The sequence below is a fragment of the Aquarana catesbeiana genome, linkage group LG10 (genome assembly GCF_042186555.1).
Source record: "Aquarana catesbeiana isolate 2022-GZ linkage group LG10, ASM4218655v1, whole genome shotgun sequence".
NCBI lineage: Eukaryota > Metazoa > Chordata > Amphibia > Anura > Ranidae > Aquarana > Aquarana catesbeiana.
Genome location: NC_133333.1, coordinates 153,091,045 through 153,112,320, shown reverse-complemented (window position 1 = coordinate 153,112,320; position 21,276 = coordinate 153,091,045). Strand labels below are relative to the sequence as shown.

At 42.1% G+C, this 21,276-nt stretch overlaps 1 protein-coding gene across 1 annotated transcript in view; it reads left to right on the top strand.

Moving 5' to 3' along the window:
* LOC141110946 (BAR/IMD domain-containing adapter protein 2-like) overlaps positions 1 to 21,276 on the top strand; it is a 291,276-nt gene that overhangs the window by 229,689 nt on the left and 40,311 nt on the right. The window contains exon 8 of the mRNA XM_073602762.1: positions 19,595 to 19,747. Within this exon, the coding sequence (XP_073458863.1) occupies positions 19,595 to 19,747 (153 nt within the window). The remainder of the gene's footprint in view (positions 1 to 19,594; positions 19,748 to 21,276) is intronic.

The following is a 21,276-nucleotide window of genomic DNA, read 5'->3' as shown; positions in this document are numbered from 1 at the left end:
ATGTTATATATGATTGTTAAATCCGCGCTTAGGCCCCTTTCACACTGGGGCGGTGGGGGCGTCGGCGGTAATACAGCACTATTTTTAGCGCCGCTTTACCATTGTTTTCGTGGCGGTATTCGGCCGCTAGCAGTGCGGTTTTAACCCCTGCTGGCGCCCGAATAAGGGTTAAAACAGCGGCGCTATGCCCGTGGTATAGCCTCGCTGCCCCATTGAATTCAATGGGCAGGAGAGGTTTAGGAGCAGTGAATACACCGCTCCTTCACCGCTCCAAAGATGCTGTTTGCAGGAGTTTTTTTTCTCTCCTGCCAGCGCACCGCTCCAGTGTGAAAGCACATTCACACTGGAGAAACAGTAGCGGCAGTTTTAGGTCAGTTTGCAGGCGCTATTTTTAGCGCAATAATGCCTGCAAACCACCCCAGTGTGAAAGGGGCCTTAGGAAATATTCCTGGGCTGCTGCCTTCCCTGGAGATCCCTGGTAAGAGGGATCTAGATTGTGTAAAATATGTTTGGTGTTGGGGTAGATGGCGCTGCCCTCCAATTAGATAATAATGTGGGTAGAGATGTATTTATGTCCTACTATAGTTTAACTTGTGATACTGTGATTATTAGTTAGAATACACTCCCTATTGGGTGATTTAAAATCCTCTTTTTGTACACAATGTACCTGGCATTAAATAAGTCTTTAGTATTAAAGAGGAACTGCAGTCTGCTCACATAATTTGTAATAAAAACATCTTTGCCATTCTGAAGCTTCCCTCCAACCACTTTGCATATTTTATATAAACTGTGATTCTGTATCTGCCAAATATGCTGCAGAAATCTCCCACCACTGAGTCTGGCTGCATCCATTTTAACTGTGGGCAGCTGAAGCTGCTGCCTGTTTACTTCCTGGATTTACACAGCCACACAGAGGGTCACCTCCAGTTCTGCAGCTCTCATTGGCTCTCTTATGACTCATCCCCCCTCCCTTTCTGGTAAACTCTCAGAAGAGTAAGAGCGAGCTGTGTATGATGTCATAAGCCTAGGCTTTTTACCAGACAAGAAACAGGAAGTGGGCTGTATAAGGTATATACTGGCAGAAAAAAATGTTTTACTACCCAAGGGCAGAAGATTTAATAGATGGAAAGATGAAAAAAATGACTGAAATCGGTCAATAGGCACCCATGTCCAGGTGACAGCTGTCAAAATTGGGCTCTCCATAGAAAGCAATCAGCTTCCAGGTTTTATTATCAAAGCTTAATTGAACAAGCTGAAGTTAAAAGCTTATTGGCTACCATTCACAGCTGCACCAGATTTTACACGCTCCAGTTTTAGTAAAGCAACCCCAATGTGACATTCAATTAACTACTTCAGCCCCGGAAGGATTTATCCCCTTAATGACCAGGCCATTTTTGCGATACAGCACTGCGTTACTTTAAATGACAATTGCGTGGTCGTGCAAAGTTGTACGCTACAAACAAAAAAAAGGCAGACAATGTTGAAAAAAAAACAATATTTTTTACATTCTTCTATAATACATATCCAAAAAAAATATATCCAAAAAAAATGAATTCATCAGTTTAGGCCAATATGTATTCTTCTACATATTTTTGGTAAAAAAAAAAAAGTGTATATTGATTGGTTTGCACACAAGTTATAGCATCTACAAAATAGGGGATAGATTTATGGCATTTTTATTATTATTTTTTTTTTACTAATAATGGTGGTGATCTGCGATTTTTAGTGGGACTGTGACAGTGTGGCAGACAGATCGGACACTTTTTTTTTACACTTTTTTGCGAACCAGTGACATTATTACAGTGATCAGTGCTAAAAATATGCACTGACATTGTACTAATGACACTGGCAGGGAAGGGGTTAACATCAGGGGCGATCAAGGGGTTAAATGTGTTCCCCATTTGTGATTACTAACTGTATGGGGGACTGTGTGACTGGGGAAACACACAGATCCATCTTCCTGCTTAGCGGGAAGACAGATCTCAGTGTCATCCCCTGACAGAACGGAGATCTGCCTTATTTACTTTGGCAGATCCCCGTCCTGTCTCTGCGGGGAACGATCACGGGTGTGCGGAGGATGAGTCCACCCAAAACGGCTGATTGGCTCTCCCGCTGACTAATCGGAGCATGCAAGCACCGCCGGTGGCCCGCGAAAGCTGGTGCACGAATCGCAGTACCGGTACGGCGATTTGCGCAGCCGAGCCACCTTGCCAAAGTACATCTGCAGTGAGTGGCCGGCAAGTAGTGCATAAAATTGCAGGGTGACACGAGGGCCGCGGAGCCGTGCGGAAAGGTACAAATATGTTGCAGCTTTCTGCACCGCTTTGCCCTGCAGCTGGCAGCTGTGTAGAAGTGCACACAGAAAACCTTTGTTTTCTGTGTGCCCTTGCGGAGAGCTGTTTTTCTTCTGCAGAAAAAGGCAGCACATTGCTCAGGCCCTAATGGTGGCACAGGCTAAAATATAGATCTGATAGTGGTCTTATCACTACCAAAACAAAGACAAAGGTTTGGCACTGGGGTTTACCATAAATAAGTGTCCTCTTGCTTTCTGATGGAATGGTGGCATACGCGGGTGCTGCCTGCCATCACCTAGCTGCACTTTTAGATAAAACAGTTATAATGAAATATGTTTTTGCTTTGAGAATTGTTGGCCTCTACATACAGATGATAAAAAATGAATGAACGGTATTAGGACCTGCCAAAATCAATGAGTGGTGGTTGCAGAGTTGCACAGAGCCATGTTTGCGCTCAGAGAGCTCCTGTCTTAATTCAGCTTTATGATTTGAAACTATAATAAGAACCTAAATCAATGATTTTCAGTTGTGAATGATTTTGCACCAGCAATATAATCTAGAGAAAAATAATTTTTACATTTTTTTTCAATGTTTTTAATACAAAGAAGATTGATTATTAAGGCGTGGAGCAGTATCTTGAACTAACCAATCAAAATTCATTTTTCAGTGATTTGTCTATAGAGAAAATATGTTACAATGTGTTACTGCAGTTTAAACTTGTTAGCTTATTATTTAGCTTCATTCATAAAGATAGTTTTTATTATTAAGCTTTATTTATAATGTTTGTAAACAATATAAATTTCATATTTATAACAGATTGACCTAGGTTACATACACTTCCTATGTAAGTCATGCAGTTCCTGTCATTGAACTTCTTCGTTCTATTGTTTGCTGTCAGAAAGGAAAGAGACACTTGTCTGAAGCTAGCAAATATTTCCACATAAAAGATCTTCTCTAGGCATTTCCTACAGCACAATAATCACACTGAATGCCGCAAAAAGCAACGCATTGTATGTGCAATGTATAGGCATCAGTATTGTTCAACCTTTTGTATTTGTTGTTGAAGATGATGATGATGATTGAATACGGCATTATTTATAAATGATATTAGAGATAAGGAGTATTTCTTTTGTACAGTGACCTCACCACACTTCTTATTGTATAGAAGCCCTGGGCACTTTGAAATATTGCAATGTGACATTTACATAGCCTTTGACAGTTCATCTGATTAAAGAAAGGCATGCAACATTGCCTATGGACAGAGATCATTTGAATTGTATAACTTTTCCACTTTTAAGGTATGCATAGAAGGGAGATGGTAATCAGTTATTCTTGTGCATCTCAGTGAATAAAAACAAACACGTGAATTTAAATGCCTAAAAAGTGTCCATAATAACAAGTGATGAATGAAAAAAAAATGGTGATCCAAAGGAGAGAAGGAAATTTATCACAAAGTCCATCATTGAAGTCCACCATAAACAGAAAAGGTCATCTCCATCAAATCAGTGATGAGAAACACTTGTGTGCAAGATCCATGATGCTAAACAAAAACAGATGAAGTGCAGTGATCCCCAACCAGAAAGTGTGTTACAGCTGCTTTCTGCATGGTATTGACCAATGAATTACAGGTGGTCAAATAGCAAATAGAGGATTAAGGTCTCCCTCTAACCCTTCCGTATCCAAGTGACTCCAACAATGCTCAATTGTAAAACAAATAGAGAGCTCTTATAGTGTAGTAGTGTAATTAAAGTCTTAAATATAAGGGATAAAATATTGCACTCATAGACTAGTAGAATGAAAGCGGCTTTGCGAACAGCCGAATGGCGTTCCTACAGGTTCCACTCTGGGCACAAATCTAAGCAACCAATCGGATCCAAGTAGCGTGATGGCATTATTGTCGTAGGCCCCACTCTACGTGTTTCGTCATAGATGACGTCGTCTGGGGACAGGGTGGAAAATCGGTAATCCTTGCCAAATATATTTATTGCCTTCTGAATGTTCTTGAAGAGAACAGTTGATATGAGTGGTTTACATGGCTCTTTTTCTCATGTTGAAGGGTAAGGGTATAGAGTATACCACTATGTCTTAACACCCAGTTATATCTATGGCTAGCCTAAGTAAAATATCTTCCCTCTAAATTCTCACATATTTATTTTTTATTTATTACAGGTACTTATATAGCATTATCAATTTACACAGCTCTTCACATATATATTGCATATTCACATAACCCCTGCCCTCAAAAAGCTTACAATCTAAGGTCCCTAACTCACATTCTTACATACACATACTAGGGCCAATTTAGACAGGAGCCAATTAACCTACCAGCATGTCTTTGCTGTGTACATATATAATTTACATACTAGACCTAGACATGTGCACTGCCGAAAAATGTGTTCATTTTCGTTATTGATTTATTCGGGGTTTTTTTTGTTTTTTTTTTAGTTTTTCGAGTCATTTGTTATGATCGAAATTCGTTATTTCAAATAAATTCGCAACTTTGAAAAAATTCAAATTCGTTATGTTCCATTTGTTTAGATGCGGTATTCATAAATTTGAAGATTTGCAAATTCAAAAATTCAGAAATTTGAAATTCAAGGAAATTCGAAAAACTCAAAAATTCGAAAAACCAAAATAATAATAAAATGTTTTTATCATTATTATTTATTCTTATTAATTCTTTACGCTTCATTTGTTTAGATGCGGCATTTGTTATTTCGGATAATTTGAAACTTCAGATAAATTCGTATTCGTTACGTTCACTAACAGCCAAATTTGAAAGAAAAACCTATAATTTAATAGTTAGTAATCGTTATTATTATTAGTTAGTTATTATTTCAGATTTTCGAATTTTCAATTTTCAAATTTTCGTATTTTCGTTTTTATTTGCAGATTTTTGTTCTTTTGAATTTTCGGATTTTCATTATTATTTTCGTTATTTTTCGAATTTACAAATTTACAAATTTGCGTTTTCCACAAAATTCGTTAAAAGGGACTTCGTTAATATGAATATTTTCGAATTTACAAATTCGACAGATTTAGTCGAAAAACGAATTCGGAACAAAACAAATTGCACATGTCTAGTGTACACCAGTAGTAAGCATATAAGCTCCTCTAGGGATATAACTGACCCTCTGAGGTGTGCTACAAAGGGTTATTGATAACATTGTGAACCTTTATAAGACTTTATTTCGTGTTTTTGGTGAGTTTATTGAAAAAATTTGTTTCTTTAACCTCCCTGGTGGTAATCCCGAGTGTGGCTTGGAGTTAAATTTCAGTACCATTAGCGGTAACCCCGAGCCACACCCGGGATTGCATTGAAGAATCCTGGTGCAGGTTACTTACATTGTCCCCAGGATCCTGTGATGTCTCCCCGTTGTGTCTTCCGTCTCTATCCTCCGCCCGATGCTCTGTGTTCCGGGCTCCTTTCCCTGCGAGCGTTGCGACACACGGGGAACGGAGCCCGGCGGCAAATTCAAAAAGTACAAAAAACATAACACATACAATACACTGTAATCATAGGTGTGTGCACAGGGTGTGCCGAGTGTGCCCAGGCACACCCTAATCCCCCCATGCGCATTATTGTTATCGTTCTGTGTAGCAACAGGAACATGGGAAAGATCTCCCTCTTACCGGTTCTGCCATAAGAGAAGTGTTTATTCTTTTCTCTTTCACTGTGCCAGCAGGGAGATCAATGTGGCGGGGTCATATATATGTAGATACATACACATGCATGTATGTTTGAGCTTAAGGGTGCACACCCTAATGCATTAGGCTGCGCACACCTATGACTGTAATCTTACAGATTATATTACTGTATGAAATCATTTCACATCCCTATTGTCCCCAGTGCTTTGTCCAATGCCCTGCATGCAGTTTTATATTATATATACTGTTCTTTCTGCCTGGAAACTTGAGATTGTCCATAGCAACCAAAAAGTGTCTCTTTACGTCAAAAGTGGTTTTAGACCAGCTAGATAACTGTGATAGTAAATTAGAACACTTGCAGAATTGAGCGATAGCGAATCGTGGGGAAATTAATTTTATTATTATTATATTATTATTTTTTATAATTATTTATAGTTATTTATTATATTATAATTTATGATTTCGTGTTTTAAACTTCATCATACCCGGGATATCTACTAGACTCTTGGTGGACAGATCTAAGTGTGTTATTACTAAGAATTACAGACCTACAGTATAAAACGCCAAATTTCTATGCAAAACAATGTACCGCTTTGAGATTCAAAAATCTGACATAATCATACCACCAGGGAGGTTAAACATTAAATGTAATATTGTATAGTAATCTGTAACCAGAGATCAATACTTAGACCCCTTTCACACTGGGTGCTTTTCAGGCGTTTTTGCGCTAAAAATAGAGCCTGCAAAGTGCCTGAAAAGCGCCTCTCAAGCCACCCCAGTGTGAAAGCCCGCACCGCACCGCACCAGTGGTTTCACACTGGTGCGGTGCTCTTGCAGGACAGTAAAAAAAGTCCTGCAAGCAGCATCTTTGGGGCGGTGCGGGATTGGTGTATACACCGCTTCTCCACCGCCCCTGCCATTGAAATCATTAGGCTGCACTGCCAAAGTGCCTGCAAAGCACTTCGGCAGTGGTGCTTCGTGGGCGCTTTTAATCCTTTATTTGGCCGCTAGCAGGGGTTAAAAGCACCACGCTAGCAGGCCAAAAGCGCCTTTATAACAGCGATAAATCGCCGCTAAAACTAGCAACACTTTACCACTAACGCCCCCCTGCCCCAGTGTGAAAGTAGCCTTAATGCGGATGGGTGAATGCTGACTGCTTTCTATGGGCTGTTGCTCTTTGTTCTTTGCTATAGTAGTTAGTTGAGCTTGATTCTTTACATTATTTAACCCCTTGAAGCCTAAGCCCCTTTCTGACACTTATTGCTTACAAGTTAAAATCTGTATATTTTGCTAGAAAATTATTTAGAACCCCGAAAACATTATATATATATATATATATATATGTAGGAAGGCCAGTATGGTGGCCTGAATTTATGGGAGGAGCCCGGTGGGTATTTAAGCAGCCCGCTCACCTGTGGTGCTTGTCGGTTTCCTGTGCGCGATACGTTACGTCACTAGGCCGACTATCCGAATACCAAACGTCCGTAAGTCGTTGTCTCGCGAAGTTCCCGCATTTGCTATTTCGTGCTCGAGAGTGTCAGTGTTTACCGATCCGTATCGTTCGTACCACGCGTCTGGCTTGGCTGTCGCAGGTAGGGTCCCGTCGGACTTTTCGTTTTTCATATCATGTCACTAAACCGTGAGTTCAAATTTCGTTTCACCCGCATCTCACAAACTGCAATGTATATCGCTCGTACTTTCGATATGTTACAAATTCGATAGCACAGCGACGCTGACGTCGCTTCATTTCTAGCATGTCGGTATCAGTAGACAGCCATAGCCAGTCGCAATTTTGTAAATGATCAAATCAAGTTAGTTCGATACCAATCATTTCTCATTTCTGAGACATTTCTAAACTCATTTCGGACATTTCAAATCATTTCTCATTTCTGAAAACATTTCTGAACTCATTTCTGACATTTTCAAATCATTTCTCATTTCAGTCACCTACCGCGCTCCGATTCGAATCCAGTCGCACCAAAGATGCGCCGATTCGTTCCGGTGTGCCCCAGTTATTACGGCCTCATTTCTATACATGCTCCAGAGTTACGTTATTGTCAGTCAATTGTACCTCTGTCATGGTCATCATTTCATTTCCATGTATCACGTCCCGACATGAATTCAGTCGCATGAAAAATGCACCGATTCGTCTCGGCGTGCCCCAGGATTGGCCTCATTTCTATACATGCTCCAGAGTTACGTTTTATCAGTCATTTGTACCTCTGTCATGGTTATCATTTCATTTCCATGTATCACGTCCCGACATGAATTCAGTTGCATGAAAAATGCACCGATTCGTCTCGGCGTGCCCCAGGATTGGCCTCATTTCTATACATGCTCCAGAGTTACGTTTTATCAGTCATTCGTACCTCTGTCATGGTTATCATTTCATTTCCATGTATCACGTCCCGACATGAATTCAGTCGCATGAAAAATGCACCGATTCGTCTCGGCGTGCCCCAGGATTGGCCTCATTTCTATACATGCTCCAGAGTTACGTTTTATCAGTCATTCGTACCTCTGTCATGGTTATCATTTCATTTCCATGTATCACGTTCCGACATGAATTCAGTCGCATGAAATGCACCGATTCATCTCGGCGTGCCCCAGGATTGGCCTCATTTCTATACATGCTCCAGAGTTACGTTATCAGTCATTTGTACCTCTGTCATGGTTATCATTTCATTTCCACGTATCACATTCCGACATGAAATCAGTCGCATGAAAATGCACCGATTCGTCTCGGCGTGCCCAGGATTGGCCACATTTCTGACACATGCTCCAGAGTCCAGATCATAGCTAATCGCAGACATCGGGGGATTGATCCACATCTCTGTCATGCAATTTCTACCATTTCACTCCCACAACGCATCACCGTTTCGAAACCAGTCGCATCTGAGGTGCACCGATTCGTCACGGCATGCATCACTGGTTCCGATCGCATTTCATACCTATACCAGAGCTCGGTTAGTTGCCAGTCGCTAACACGGCACAACCAATTCGAGCCGCGGTCAAAACAATCATTTCTCTCATTTCATTTAATACTGCACTCCTATTCGAATCCAGATGCATCAAACAAGCACCGATTCGTCCCAGGAGCACCAATATTTTCAGTTGCCCCATTTCAATACATGCTCCAGAGCCCGGTTCACGGTCGAACAAATCGTGACACGACCAGGCCGCACCTCTGTCATGCAGTTCATTCATTTCACAATCAAAGCAAACATTTCGAATCATTTCATTGTCACAAGATTGCAAGCATCATACAAATCATTGCTTCAAGTTACTTAGCAATCCCTTCACGAATTGTCACCTTTTCATTTTCCTCAAAAAAAAAAAAAAAAAAAAAATCCATACCTATACCAGAGCTCGGTCGGTTGCCAGTCGCAAAACACGGCACAACCAATTCAAGCCTCGGTCAAGGTAAACATTTCTCTCATTTCATTTCATGCTGCGCTCCGATTCGAATCCAGATGCATCAAACAAGCACCGATTCGTCCCGGTGTGCACCAATGTTTCTTCTGTTGCCTCGTTTCAGTGCATGCTCCAGGGCCCGGTTCACGGTCGCATCAGTCACGACACGGCCAGGCCGGACCTTTGTCATGCAGTTCAGTCATTTCAAACATCAAGGCAAACATTTCGAATCATTTCGTTCTCACAAAAAAAAAAAAAAAAAAAATATACGAGCTCAAAAACAGGATATTCTCATCAGATCAAATCATGTCACAGGCCGGCAGCGAAGACTTCACGGCCCCTCTGTCGGCTTTCACACAGGCCTCATTTCACTACCTCACAGTACGTACGAATGTGGGAATATTCGTTCAGCAGCCATCGACGAACAAACCATAGATCGGCTCTTACAAACAGAACTAGACCGAGAGTACGTTATAGGCCTTTCACTCAGCCCCCTTTCAGCACTTGGAGAGTCAGCCCTATTTGGGGCTTGTCAAGGGCAAATTCACAAATAAATTACGTTTGGGGTACCACCTGTCTGCGCCTCATTCTTCCCACATCCCCAGTCTCAATTCCCTGATTCCCTCCGAAGAATTCTCCCTAAAATATTCCTCCGTAGACATGCCGATACAAGCAGTCATCAAAACAGGTACAGGTGCCTGGCTTTCCAAAACCGACATCTCGGATGCCTTTAAGCTCCTGCCTATCCATCCATCCCTTTGGTGCTGGCATGGCATCAAGTGGAAGGAGGCATATTATTTGGCCACAAAACTGACGTTCGGTTCGAAGAGCAGCCCTTGGCTCTTCGACACATTCGCTCAGTCTCTTGCTTGGATACTGTTACACAAGGCTCAGTGACAAAAGTCATCCATTACCTGGACGACTTCCTACTAATAGAACCTCCCAGCAAGCCCCCAGGAGACCTCGACAAACTCAGAGCGATATTCGGAAAACCCAATCTTCCCATCACCGAGCACAAAGTAGAAGGCCCAGCACATAACATCACCTTTCTCGGGGGCCAACTTAGACACCTGCGCTATGCAAGCCAGTCTCCCCCTCGACAAACTAACCCGCATTAAGGCGGTCCTTCACAAATTCACCCACACCAAGGGGTGTACCAAGAAGCAGTTGCAATCTCTCCTGGCAATGCTGAATTTCGCCATACGAATTATTCCACAAGGCCGCACCTTCGTGTCACGCCTGCTGAGATTCCTGCCAGAAACACAAGACCCCGATCAGATCTTAAATCTAGACTCCGCAGCAATAGCGGACCTATCTATGTGGGACGAATTCCGTCCTCCCGGAATGGCATATCCCTAATTATACCCATGGTTTCAGCCCTGTCACCCCAGGTGGTGACAGACGCTGCAGCCACCACAGGTTTCGCTGCAATTTTTGGCCATCATTGGTTTTCAGGACCCTGGCCTCAACAGATACTGTTGATACCCGGCTTATTCAAAACATCTTCCCTCCTCGAACTCTATCCCATGGTGGCAGCTGCACAACTCTGGGGTCACCATTGGACAGGGCAAACCGTAATCTTCACCACCGACAATCAGGCCACGGCAGACATCAACAAAGGCAGGTCCAATTCCCCAGCAGTCATGTCCTTCCTGCGCAGATTGGTACAATTGTTCTTACAGCATCAGTTTAACATACACTGTGCATTTATTCCAGGCAGACACAATTAGCTGCTGACGCACTGTCACGTTCTAACTACACCTCCGTTTCAAACAGGTTCCCGGAGCCGATCCAGTGTCGGCCCCTATCCCTGCCTGGTCACAACTGACCCTGGACTAGTTTAACATTTACAAGGAGCAACGCAGCTCATCAATCACTCACTCTCTCATAACACACTCAAAGCCTACCAGACAGCTTGAAAGGCGTTCAATAAATTTCTCACATCCTGCCGTAAAGGACCAATAGATGTCAAACAGGTACTGGCCTTCATTTCATACTGCCACACTCAGCTGGCCTTATCTTACAATACCATTCGGCTATACCTAGCCGGCATACAACATTTCGTGACCCTGGAAGACCCCACAAAATCGTCACTGTTCTCATCACACGCTATACGAGCCATCCTAAGGGGCATCCAGAAACAACAACCAGTGATTAGTACTAAGCGCTTACCCATTACGGGGCCCATCTTCAGGGATATGTCGACTATTCTGGCTACTTCGCCATTCGGTCTGCTGCCCAGCACGGTCCTACAAGCAGCCATATAGTTGGCTTACTACGGGTTCACCTATAACCACCCCACAGACCAAGTATTACGCAGACGGCACTTGCTTCGCCACCAAGACCATTTCATCCTTCACCTCGAGGTTTCTTAAACCCAGGAAACAGGCTCTGGAGTGGACATTTCACCTCTACAGAACCAATAACAGCTGGTGTCCAGTCACCGTACTTAACCGTCTCCTCTCACTCCTGCCTGAACAATCGGACACCAGTCCTCTTTTACCATTCCCAGTTAAACCCTTAAACGCATGTCACTTTGTAAAACACATAAGGATACTTCTCCGCAATCTTCACCTTAAACCCAGTCAGTACTCCGGACACTCCTTCCGCATCGGAGCAGCCTCCGCAGCAACCCGCCAGGGGGTTCCAGACCACATCATCAAAAGACTAGGCAGATGGAAATCAGCCTGCGTCGCCCGGTATATACCCAATCCTCAAGTAGAGATGGCACAGGCATTCTCCAAATTGGCTCAATGAATACCTGAAAACCAATTATATATTATATCCCTACCTGAATGTTTTTGCCCCCTTATTTTGGCATACCGGCCATTAGACCAAGGCACACTTTCAGGTCCATTTCATATGGTAAGTCCACACTTCCAGGTCTATTTCCGATGGTAAGTCTTATCTTTATTATAAGTGTTATCTATGTCCATATCGGACATAGGGCTCCGACCATAAGTAGGAAGGCCAGTATGGTGGCCTGAATTTATGGGAGGAGCCCGGTGGGTATTTAAGCAGCCCGCTCACCTGTGGTGCTTGTCGGTTTCCTGTGCGCGATACCCACCCTCCCATCCCCATTTCAAGGCATTCATTTCATTTCATTCATTTCATCTCATTTCTCTCTACAGAATAATCATTTCTTAAAACCAGGGTATGCCCCCTTATTTTGGCATACCGGCCATTAGACCAAGGCACACTTTCAGGTCCATTTCATATGGTAAGTCCACACTTCCAGGTCTATTTCCGATGGTAAGTCTTATCTTTATTATAAGTGTTATCTATGTCCATATCGGACATAGGGCTCCGACCATAAATAAATATATATATATATATATATATATATATATATATATATATATATATATATATTTTTTTTTTTTTTTTATTATTTATTTTAGCAGAGACCCTAGAGAATAAAAGAGAATAAAATGGCGGTCATTGCAATATTTTGTCACACTTGTATTTCGTCTTTCAAACTATTTTTTTTTGGAAGAAATACATTTCATGAATTAAAAAAATAACCAATAAAGTTGGCCCGATTTTTTTGTATAATGTGAAAGATGATGTTACGCCGAGTAAAGATACCTAACATGTCATGCTTAAAAATTGTGTACACCCGTGGAATGGCGACCAACTACAGTACTTAAAAATCTCCATAGGTGACGCTTTAAAAATATTTAACGGTTACCAGTTTAGAGCTACAGAGGAGGTCTAGTGCTAGAATTTTTGCTTTAACTCTACAGATCATGATGTGTGGTTTGAATACTGTTTAAATTTGCGACTTACACATACGTTCGTTTCTGCGCATGAACACGGAGGGATGAGGCGCTTACATTTTTTTTTTTCTTATTTATTTTTTTTTTTTTTACACTGTCCCTTTTTTTTTAATCACTTTTATTGCTGTCACAAGGAATGTAAACATCCCTGACAGTAATAGGCAGTGACAGGTACTCTTTATGGAGGGATCTGGCGTCTATAATACCCCCAAATTCCTCTATTGCACTTAAAAGCATTCGAAACGCCAAGTTTGGCTGTTATGAATACTGTCATTTTGTTAAATCAGGCGCCTGTAAGGCTCCAGTAAACCAGAAGTGATGTCATGACAATGCTTCCGGGTTACTAGATCCGAGACCTAATCAAAGACAATCCCGGCTTTGTTTGAGTATCTGGCCAGCCAGCGGATACGGCAGCTGGTCGCTCGGGCCTCCCGGTGGGACAGGAGAGCCTGCGTGAGCCATGGAAGGCAGCCGGAGGGGGAGGGTAGTGCTCTCCCACTCCTTGTGATAACTGCCGAGCTGCTGATTAGCCACACCAGCTGTTATTATAAGAAAGCCGACCGTCGGCTCTAAACAACAGTACCGGGCATCACCCTGGTACAACCTCTTGAAGCAGAAGGCTGCATATATTATATATATATTATTACAGGTACTTAGCGCTTTACATATATACTATACATTCACATCAGTGCTTGCCTTCAGGGAGCTTACAATCTACATTTGTTAAAGAAAAAAAGAACACTGTGAGTGTTTTAAACTGGTCTAGGAAGACAAATGTATGTGTTCCTGTATCATCATTTAGGAATATAAACTCGATGGACGGGTTTTTTTTTTTTTAACTATACTTCTGCCACCCAGTAGGGCATTGCCCATACTTACATTTCCAGAGGGCTCCTTTAATATAAATGTTGATGATGGCATTGTGGAAAAAAAAAAGATGGATCTATCCTGAAAAGTGAATGAACACATCAACAAAAAGTTCTTTATTGAGAACAATAGCGACTCTCCATTCTTGGCATTTAGGGGATCATTATCCATGAGACCCACTTTGTCCCGTGTCTTGGTTGGAATGCCATTTAATAAAAGTAATTGAGCAGCTAGAGATGTATAGAAAACACGTATTAAAAGCTTCTTCCATCATTCTATGGCTCGGGCCTTTGATTTGCTGTGTGCTTGGATCTACATTGTCTCAGCTCTCGGGTCCATTTTTCATTAGTATGTCAGCTGTGTAGGAGGCTGGGGGAGGAGGCTGGAGGGAAGAACAGCATTTGGCTCCAGTGATTTGGAAAGGCTTGGGCATTATCTCTGCATCCCTTTTGTAAACATGGTCACCACAGCAACCATTACTTTTGGATCATGGCTTGCCTACTTGAGGCCAGTCTGGTAGGGGAGTGCTATGGGGGGAGGTTAACTAAGGAGGGAAGATGAAGCTGGTGGTGGAGGCAGAGAGGAGGGGAGAGGGCAATGAATAGTGACTGTTTCTTATAAAGAATCTAAGGATGCCCCCCACCCACTCTTCCCCAACGTAATGCTTTGGTGCCATCCTGTTTATTCAGCTATAGATCAGGAGGCCAAAGACCTCGTGGTAACCCTTTCTGTGTCAGAATGTTCCTCATGCTGATACATCCTTTTAGTAATTCTTGCCCTACTCGTAGACATTGCTTGACTCACAGAGGGATGTTTTGACATCTTTAGTATTTGGCTAAAGTTTAAATTGACTCTGATAAGCTGTGGGGTGAATTGCAGGTCCACCAGATGTTTTCTAATTGTTCTGGGGAGAAGGGAAAGATTCTGGTGTAAATAAGCATCTGTCAAGAACTATCAACAGTTAAGTTAAAGCAATCTGCATTTTGTCTGGTCAACTGATAGCTTGACAGTTCTTATCATTATTTTTTTTCCTCAGTGAATTCTTTAAAATGGACCCCTAAGAGTTAACACCTAAGTCAAAGACAGAAATGGGTTGATTCATTAAAACTGGAGAATGCAAAATCTGGTGCAGCTCTGCATAGTAGTCAATCAGCTTCTAACTTCAGCTTGTTCAATTAAGCTTTGGGAAAAAACCTGGAAACTGATTGGTTTCTATGCAGAGTTGCACCAGAGTATGCCCTCTCCAGTTTTAGTAAATCAACCCCAAAGTGTTATTCAGAGTGCAAAGAGCAGTGGCATCACTAGGGTTGGTGTCACCTGGTGCGGTAAAACATGGTGTCCAACCCCCCCCCATAATTTATTCTCCCATACAACACTGCATATAATGGCGATAGTAGTGCCGTTACCGTTAACAACTTTTAAGCAACTAGCAAATTTGGATAACAATATCATATGAAAATAATAGAACACAAAGTTTACACTTTTTATGTAGTGTGACAGCAGGAGCAGGAAAGAGCAGTAGACACTGGGCAGGCTAGTGCATTGGACTCTCTCCTGTCTAGCTTGCTACAGTGCCCCGCAGGGCGCTGGGCAGGCTAGTTTTAGGCTGGCAGTGCACGGTCATGGTGCGCACCCAGAAACCAGACCCTGTTGGTGCCCGTGCGCAGATCTGTGTGCTGTCATGGATAGGGGTGACACCATCACGTTCAGATATCACTTTCTACTTGATGGTGTCACCCATCTGGCGGGTGTCACCCGGGTGCAGTCCACACCCCCATAGCGACACCACTGTCAAAGAGCAACTGGAAAAAGTGGAGTGACCTTAGAAATCCATTATATGATCAGAATATTGGCTAGTGGGGTTGATTGCTATGAGTTACTTTGCACATTACCAGTGCTCTGTCATAGAGGGTTAATTTCTATATTAATTATTTAATAAGGCAGAGTAATGGGCAAGATGAAGTGTTCTTTAGACAGCATTTACCATTCATCTTACATTGATCTTATTGTTTGATATTGAACATGTTCACACCCACCAACTGTCTTCTGCGTTTTCTACCTGTAATCGTATGTAGTTATGCTATGTACAGTGTAGGTTGTATGCAGCACAACACCTGTAGAATTTCACATGTTCCAAATGTGCTGTTACTGATTTGAATAACAATAAGAATGCTTTGCACTATCAGTGTGTGATAATCTTTTTGTACTTCTGCTGACTACATGGCAGTGAAAGTGGTCCAGCAGCAGAAGAAGCTTTCTGAGAAAAAAGCAGGCACATTGTGAGCAGGCGACACTCAGATCTACAAGTGACTAAAAAATTCCCATGTTATAAAAAACAACTGGGCACTGACCAGTACTGCATCTGTGCACTTCTGCATTGACCACCACAGCACTGACCTGTACTTCTTCACTGACCACCACTGCATGACAGGTACTTTTGCACTGCCTGCCAGCCACCGCACCGACATGTATTTATATATCTAATGCCACTGTAACAACCTACACAGCATACTTCTTCACCAAATGCCACTGCACCCATGTACTACTCCACTAACTGACACTTCCACACTGCGCTTCTAACCATCACTACTAACCACCACTGCACTCATGTACTTCTCCATGGACTGCTGCTGCACTGATTTGTACTTCTCCATTAATCAGCATTGCACCTATGCACTTCACCACTAACTGCCACTACACACATGCACATCTTCGCTAACCGCCACTGCACCCATATACATCTCCACCATCCCCCAATGCACCCAGATACATCTCCACCATCCCCCACTGCACCCAGATACATCTCCACCATCCCCCACTGCACCCAGATACATCTCCACCAACCGCCACTACACAAACGCCCTTCTTAACTAACCACCACTGCACCAATGCACTACACCACTTACTGCCACTGTACCCACGTACATCTCTGCTAACCGTCACTGCATCCATGCACACCTCCACCAACCATTACTGCACCAATGCCCTTCTCAACTAACCGCCACTTCACCAATGAACTTCACCACTAAATATCACTGCACCCATGTACTTCTCCACTAACCATCACTGCATTCAGGCACCTCTCTATTGACTGCAGCTGCTTTGATGTGTACTTCTGCACTTACCAATACTGCACCTATGCATTACTTCACTAACTGCCATTGTACCTACGCACATTTCTACTAACCGCAGCTGCACCAAGGCACTTCTCAACTAACTGCCATTGCATCAATGCACTTCTCCACCACTACACCCGTGTATTTCTCCTCTAACCACCACTACACCTAAGCACTTCTCCTCTAACCACCACTACACCTAAGCACTTCTCCTCTAACCACCACTACACCTAAGCACTTCTCAATTGACTACAGCTGATTTGATGCATATTTCTCCAGTGACTGTCACTGCATTCATGCACTCCTCCACTAACCGCCATCCATGCACATCTCCATTAACAGCCGCTGCATCTATGCACTCCTCCACTGACCGCCCCTGCAATCACTCACTTTTACTCTGACCACCATTACACCCACATACTTCTCCACTGACCACTACTACACCTATACATTTTTCCATTGACCACCACTACACCTACTTATTACACACATACACTTCCACTGATCACCCAATGCACCTACATACTTCACAACTGGCCAGCACCATACCCACACACTTCTCCACAATCACTTTCCCACACACTTCTATACTGACCACTACTGCACCTGCACACTTCTCCACTGGATGTTGTCAAGATAACTGCACAAAAGTACCACAAACTTCTACTCTGTGCTATACATTACATTTTCTTAACTGCTAAACTCTGTATACAGTATTATATTGTACTTTTTGAAATTCTTAAAGAATTCTGTATTTATCCCACTCAACGAATGTGTACACTTTTGCTAGTTTTGATTTATTTTAATGTGACCTGCTTTGTGTTGCTGTTGTCTGTGAAAGAAGAAAGGTTCCCTCCTAAAAATCACTTCTTTGTGTATATCTGCACCAGAATAAAAAAGTATACTCTGCTTCTTCTGCATTCCAGTTGTTTTCTGTTTCATGGGGACGAGGTGGATCAGCTCCAATGATCTCTTTGCATGCTAACAGTTGGAGCGGCCTTGAGTGGTGATTTTCAAGTGAGATCAGTCAGCGACATGAAAATGCTACAGTATGCCAGAAATAATTCAACTGCCAGAAAATTTACGTTGTTTACCTTAATCTGAGTTTTCTGTTATCCAGTGCAGCTAGATTCCAAAATCTATTCACCTTCTTTTCTTACTTAACTGCAGCAGAGAAAAATCAGGTCTCTCCCTCCTGTAGACAGGGCTGTGCTATGTGATAGGGGCTGTGTATTATATGTATGCCTTGGTAAAAGCAATACTCTGTGTATTTAATCTGCATTTCACAGCTTAAATTCCATATTTGACTGGTGTGTATCTTTGATTAATGCTTTAAAGGTTACATTTTATTTTTAGAGCAGCATAAGATACCGTACTTACATTTAATGAGATATGTCCCTTGTGCTGGTGCTGGCTGTCCTAGTTGTAATCTTCCATCCTCAGCCCCACAACCCTGCAGTGGTAATCTTTTGTGTAGAAGAAAGTGGCTGCACACTGGAACGAGAAGTTTGCTTGACAGGAATCTTTATGGTCACATGCCAGACAGATGATACAGGACCAAAGTTAACGTTAACTTGTGAACATGCACGGTATTGCCGTGTGAAACGTTAACTTTGGTCCCGTATTATCTGTCTGGCATGCAACAGTAAAGATTCCTGTCAAGCAAGCATATCGTTCCAGTGTGCGGCCACTTTCTTTCTTCTACACAATCCAGTGACGGTGGTGAGCCGGGTCGAGCACCTGGAGGGATATTGCACCTTGTTGGCCTGAGCGGTGCATGCTTTGTATAGTGGTAATCTTCTGGTGCTAATACAGCCACTGGACCTGTCATAGGCATCAAAACTTCCAACTATGCTTCTCCTTGCACCCCCTCCTACAATCAAAAAAGCTGTACTAAAGTTTTCATCAATAAAATGTACTCTACGAATGAAGGAGACTGACATTTCTTTAATCTGCCTATCCTCGATTCATAGAATAATTTTAATTGATGGAAGATATAGTACAGCTATGAATGGAGGAGGGGAAAGGGCAGGCATAATCAGCACTCTTGCTGAGTGCCTATGACAGGTCCAGTGGCTGTAGTAACTCTCTACAACACCAGAAGATTACCACTGTGGGAGTGTGGGGGGAGGCAGAGGATGGAACATTACAACTAGGATAGCTGGCACCAGCACAAAGCCCACTTTTCATTAAATGTCAATACTGTCCCCAGTGCTGATTTCAAAATAAAAATAACTATACTTAGGCCTTAAGTTAGGGGCTCCTGGAGTAGCTTTTGTTACCCATTGAGTTACATCTTTCCGGTGGTATGAAGTTGAAGGAAGAAGCAAAAAAGGGCTAGAATTTAAGCCGCTGTGTAAAGGCTGTGATCAAGATCTGGATTACACATTGGCAAAGCTATATCATCATTGTATTTTACTTATTTCTTTTATTATTATGACAACTATTCAATAGGTACCCTGTTTTGTTTTTGCAGTATGTTGAAATTATGAGCACCAAGCAGTGTGAATTGGACCAATTTGTGGCAGAGGGCTATAAAGCAGCTCTAACAGAAGAACGACGGAGATATTCCTTTCTGGTGGACCGGCAATGTGCGGTGTCCAAGCACTTCAGTGCCTACCACAGCAAGGTACAGCACAAAGTTGACCAGTATTGGTGCTGGACTTCTTAAACGTCATCACTACTGATAAATATACAGTATACACAGTTGCTTTAATATAGGGGCATTTGTTCCAAGACCACCTAACATGTAAGCCTTAACGAAGGCCAAAAGATATTGCTAAGATACACAATGTAGATGAAAGAAGAGGTCACAGCTAATGCCGTGTACACACGGGCGGACTTTTCGACCGGACTGGTCCGACGGACCGAATCCGGCGGACAATCCGACCGTGTGTGGGCTCCATCGGACCTGCAGCGGACTTTTTCGGTCAAAAATCTGATGGACTTTTGGTTTGATTTGGAACATGTTTCAAATTTGTCCGACGGACTCGAGTCCGGTCAAAAAATCCGCTCATCTTTATGCTAGTCTGCCGGACGAAAACCCACGCTAGGGCAGCTATTGGCTACCGGCTATCAACTTCCTTCTTTTAGTCTGGTCGTACGTCATCACGTACGAATCCGTTGGACATTGGTGTGGTCGTGTGTAGGCAAGTCCGTTCGTTCAAAAGTCGGTCAGGAGTCCGTCAAAAGTCCGTCAAAAGTCCGTCAAAAGTCCGTCAAAAGTCTGTCAAAAGTCCATCAAAAGTCCGTCGGAAAGTCCGTCGGACCAGTCCGGTCGAAAAGTCCGCCTGTGTGTACGCGGCATAACTGTGGTAATAGTTTGACTGCCCTAGACCCACTTGTTTGATTTTAAAAATTAAGAGAAAATTCTGACCGCTCACAATACTCAACTGAGCAGATCTCAGTTATAATATTATTAGTTGATTATTTTATTTAAGATAAGTTTTTATTTAAGATTATTTAAAATAACATATACTGTTTATGAATTCCTTTACAAGTATTTTTTTTTTTTTTATAACAAGTAGTTTTTTTCTATGCACCTACTACTCTTATATATTGCTATTCCTAGCAAGACATAAGTGGAATTTTGTTTCTTAATTTTACATAATAAAGAGACCCTTCACCCTCAATGAAAATACTAACCCTCTTGTATTACATTGTATTGTAACTGTATTGCCTCCCTTTATAATGTAAAGCAGTGTGCAAACTGTTGGCACTATATAATAATAATTATAACAATAATAATTATTATTATTGTTGTTGTTATGATGATGATTATTATTAGAATAATAATAATAATAATAATAATAATAATAATAATAATAATATACTACCCCTTTCCAGATACTGTTATAAAATTATTACTATTCTTTCTCCAAGTTTTTTGTGAAGATAGATTGTCTAGCTTCTAGCTTTTTAGTGTGTGTGATACAAGAACTGGATCAAGCAAACTCAGATTCAACCAAGAAAAGGCTAATTTAAATCATATGTAGAATCAACAATCCAGTTTTGTAGGGAGATGATTATGATGCCCGAACACAGCTTGAAAAATTAAAGGAAATTGGGATGAATTATTAAAGGAGTTTAGAATGTTCACTTCAATCTTGTGAAAATTCACTTCAATTATCCTGCCATGTAAAAATCAGCTGCACATGA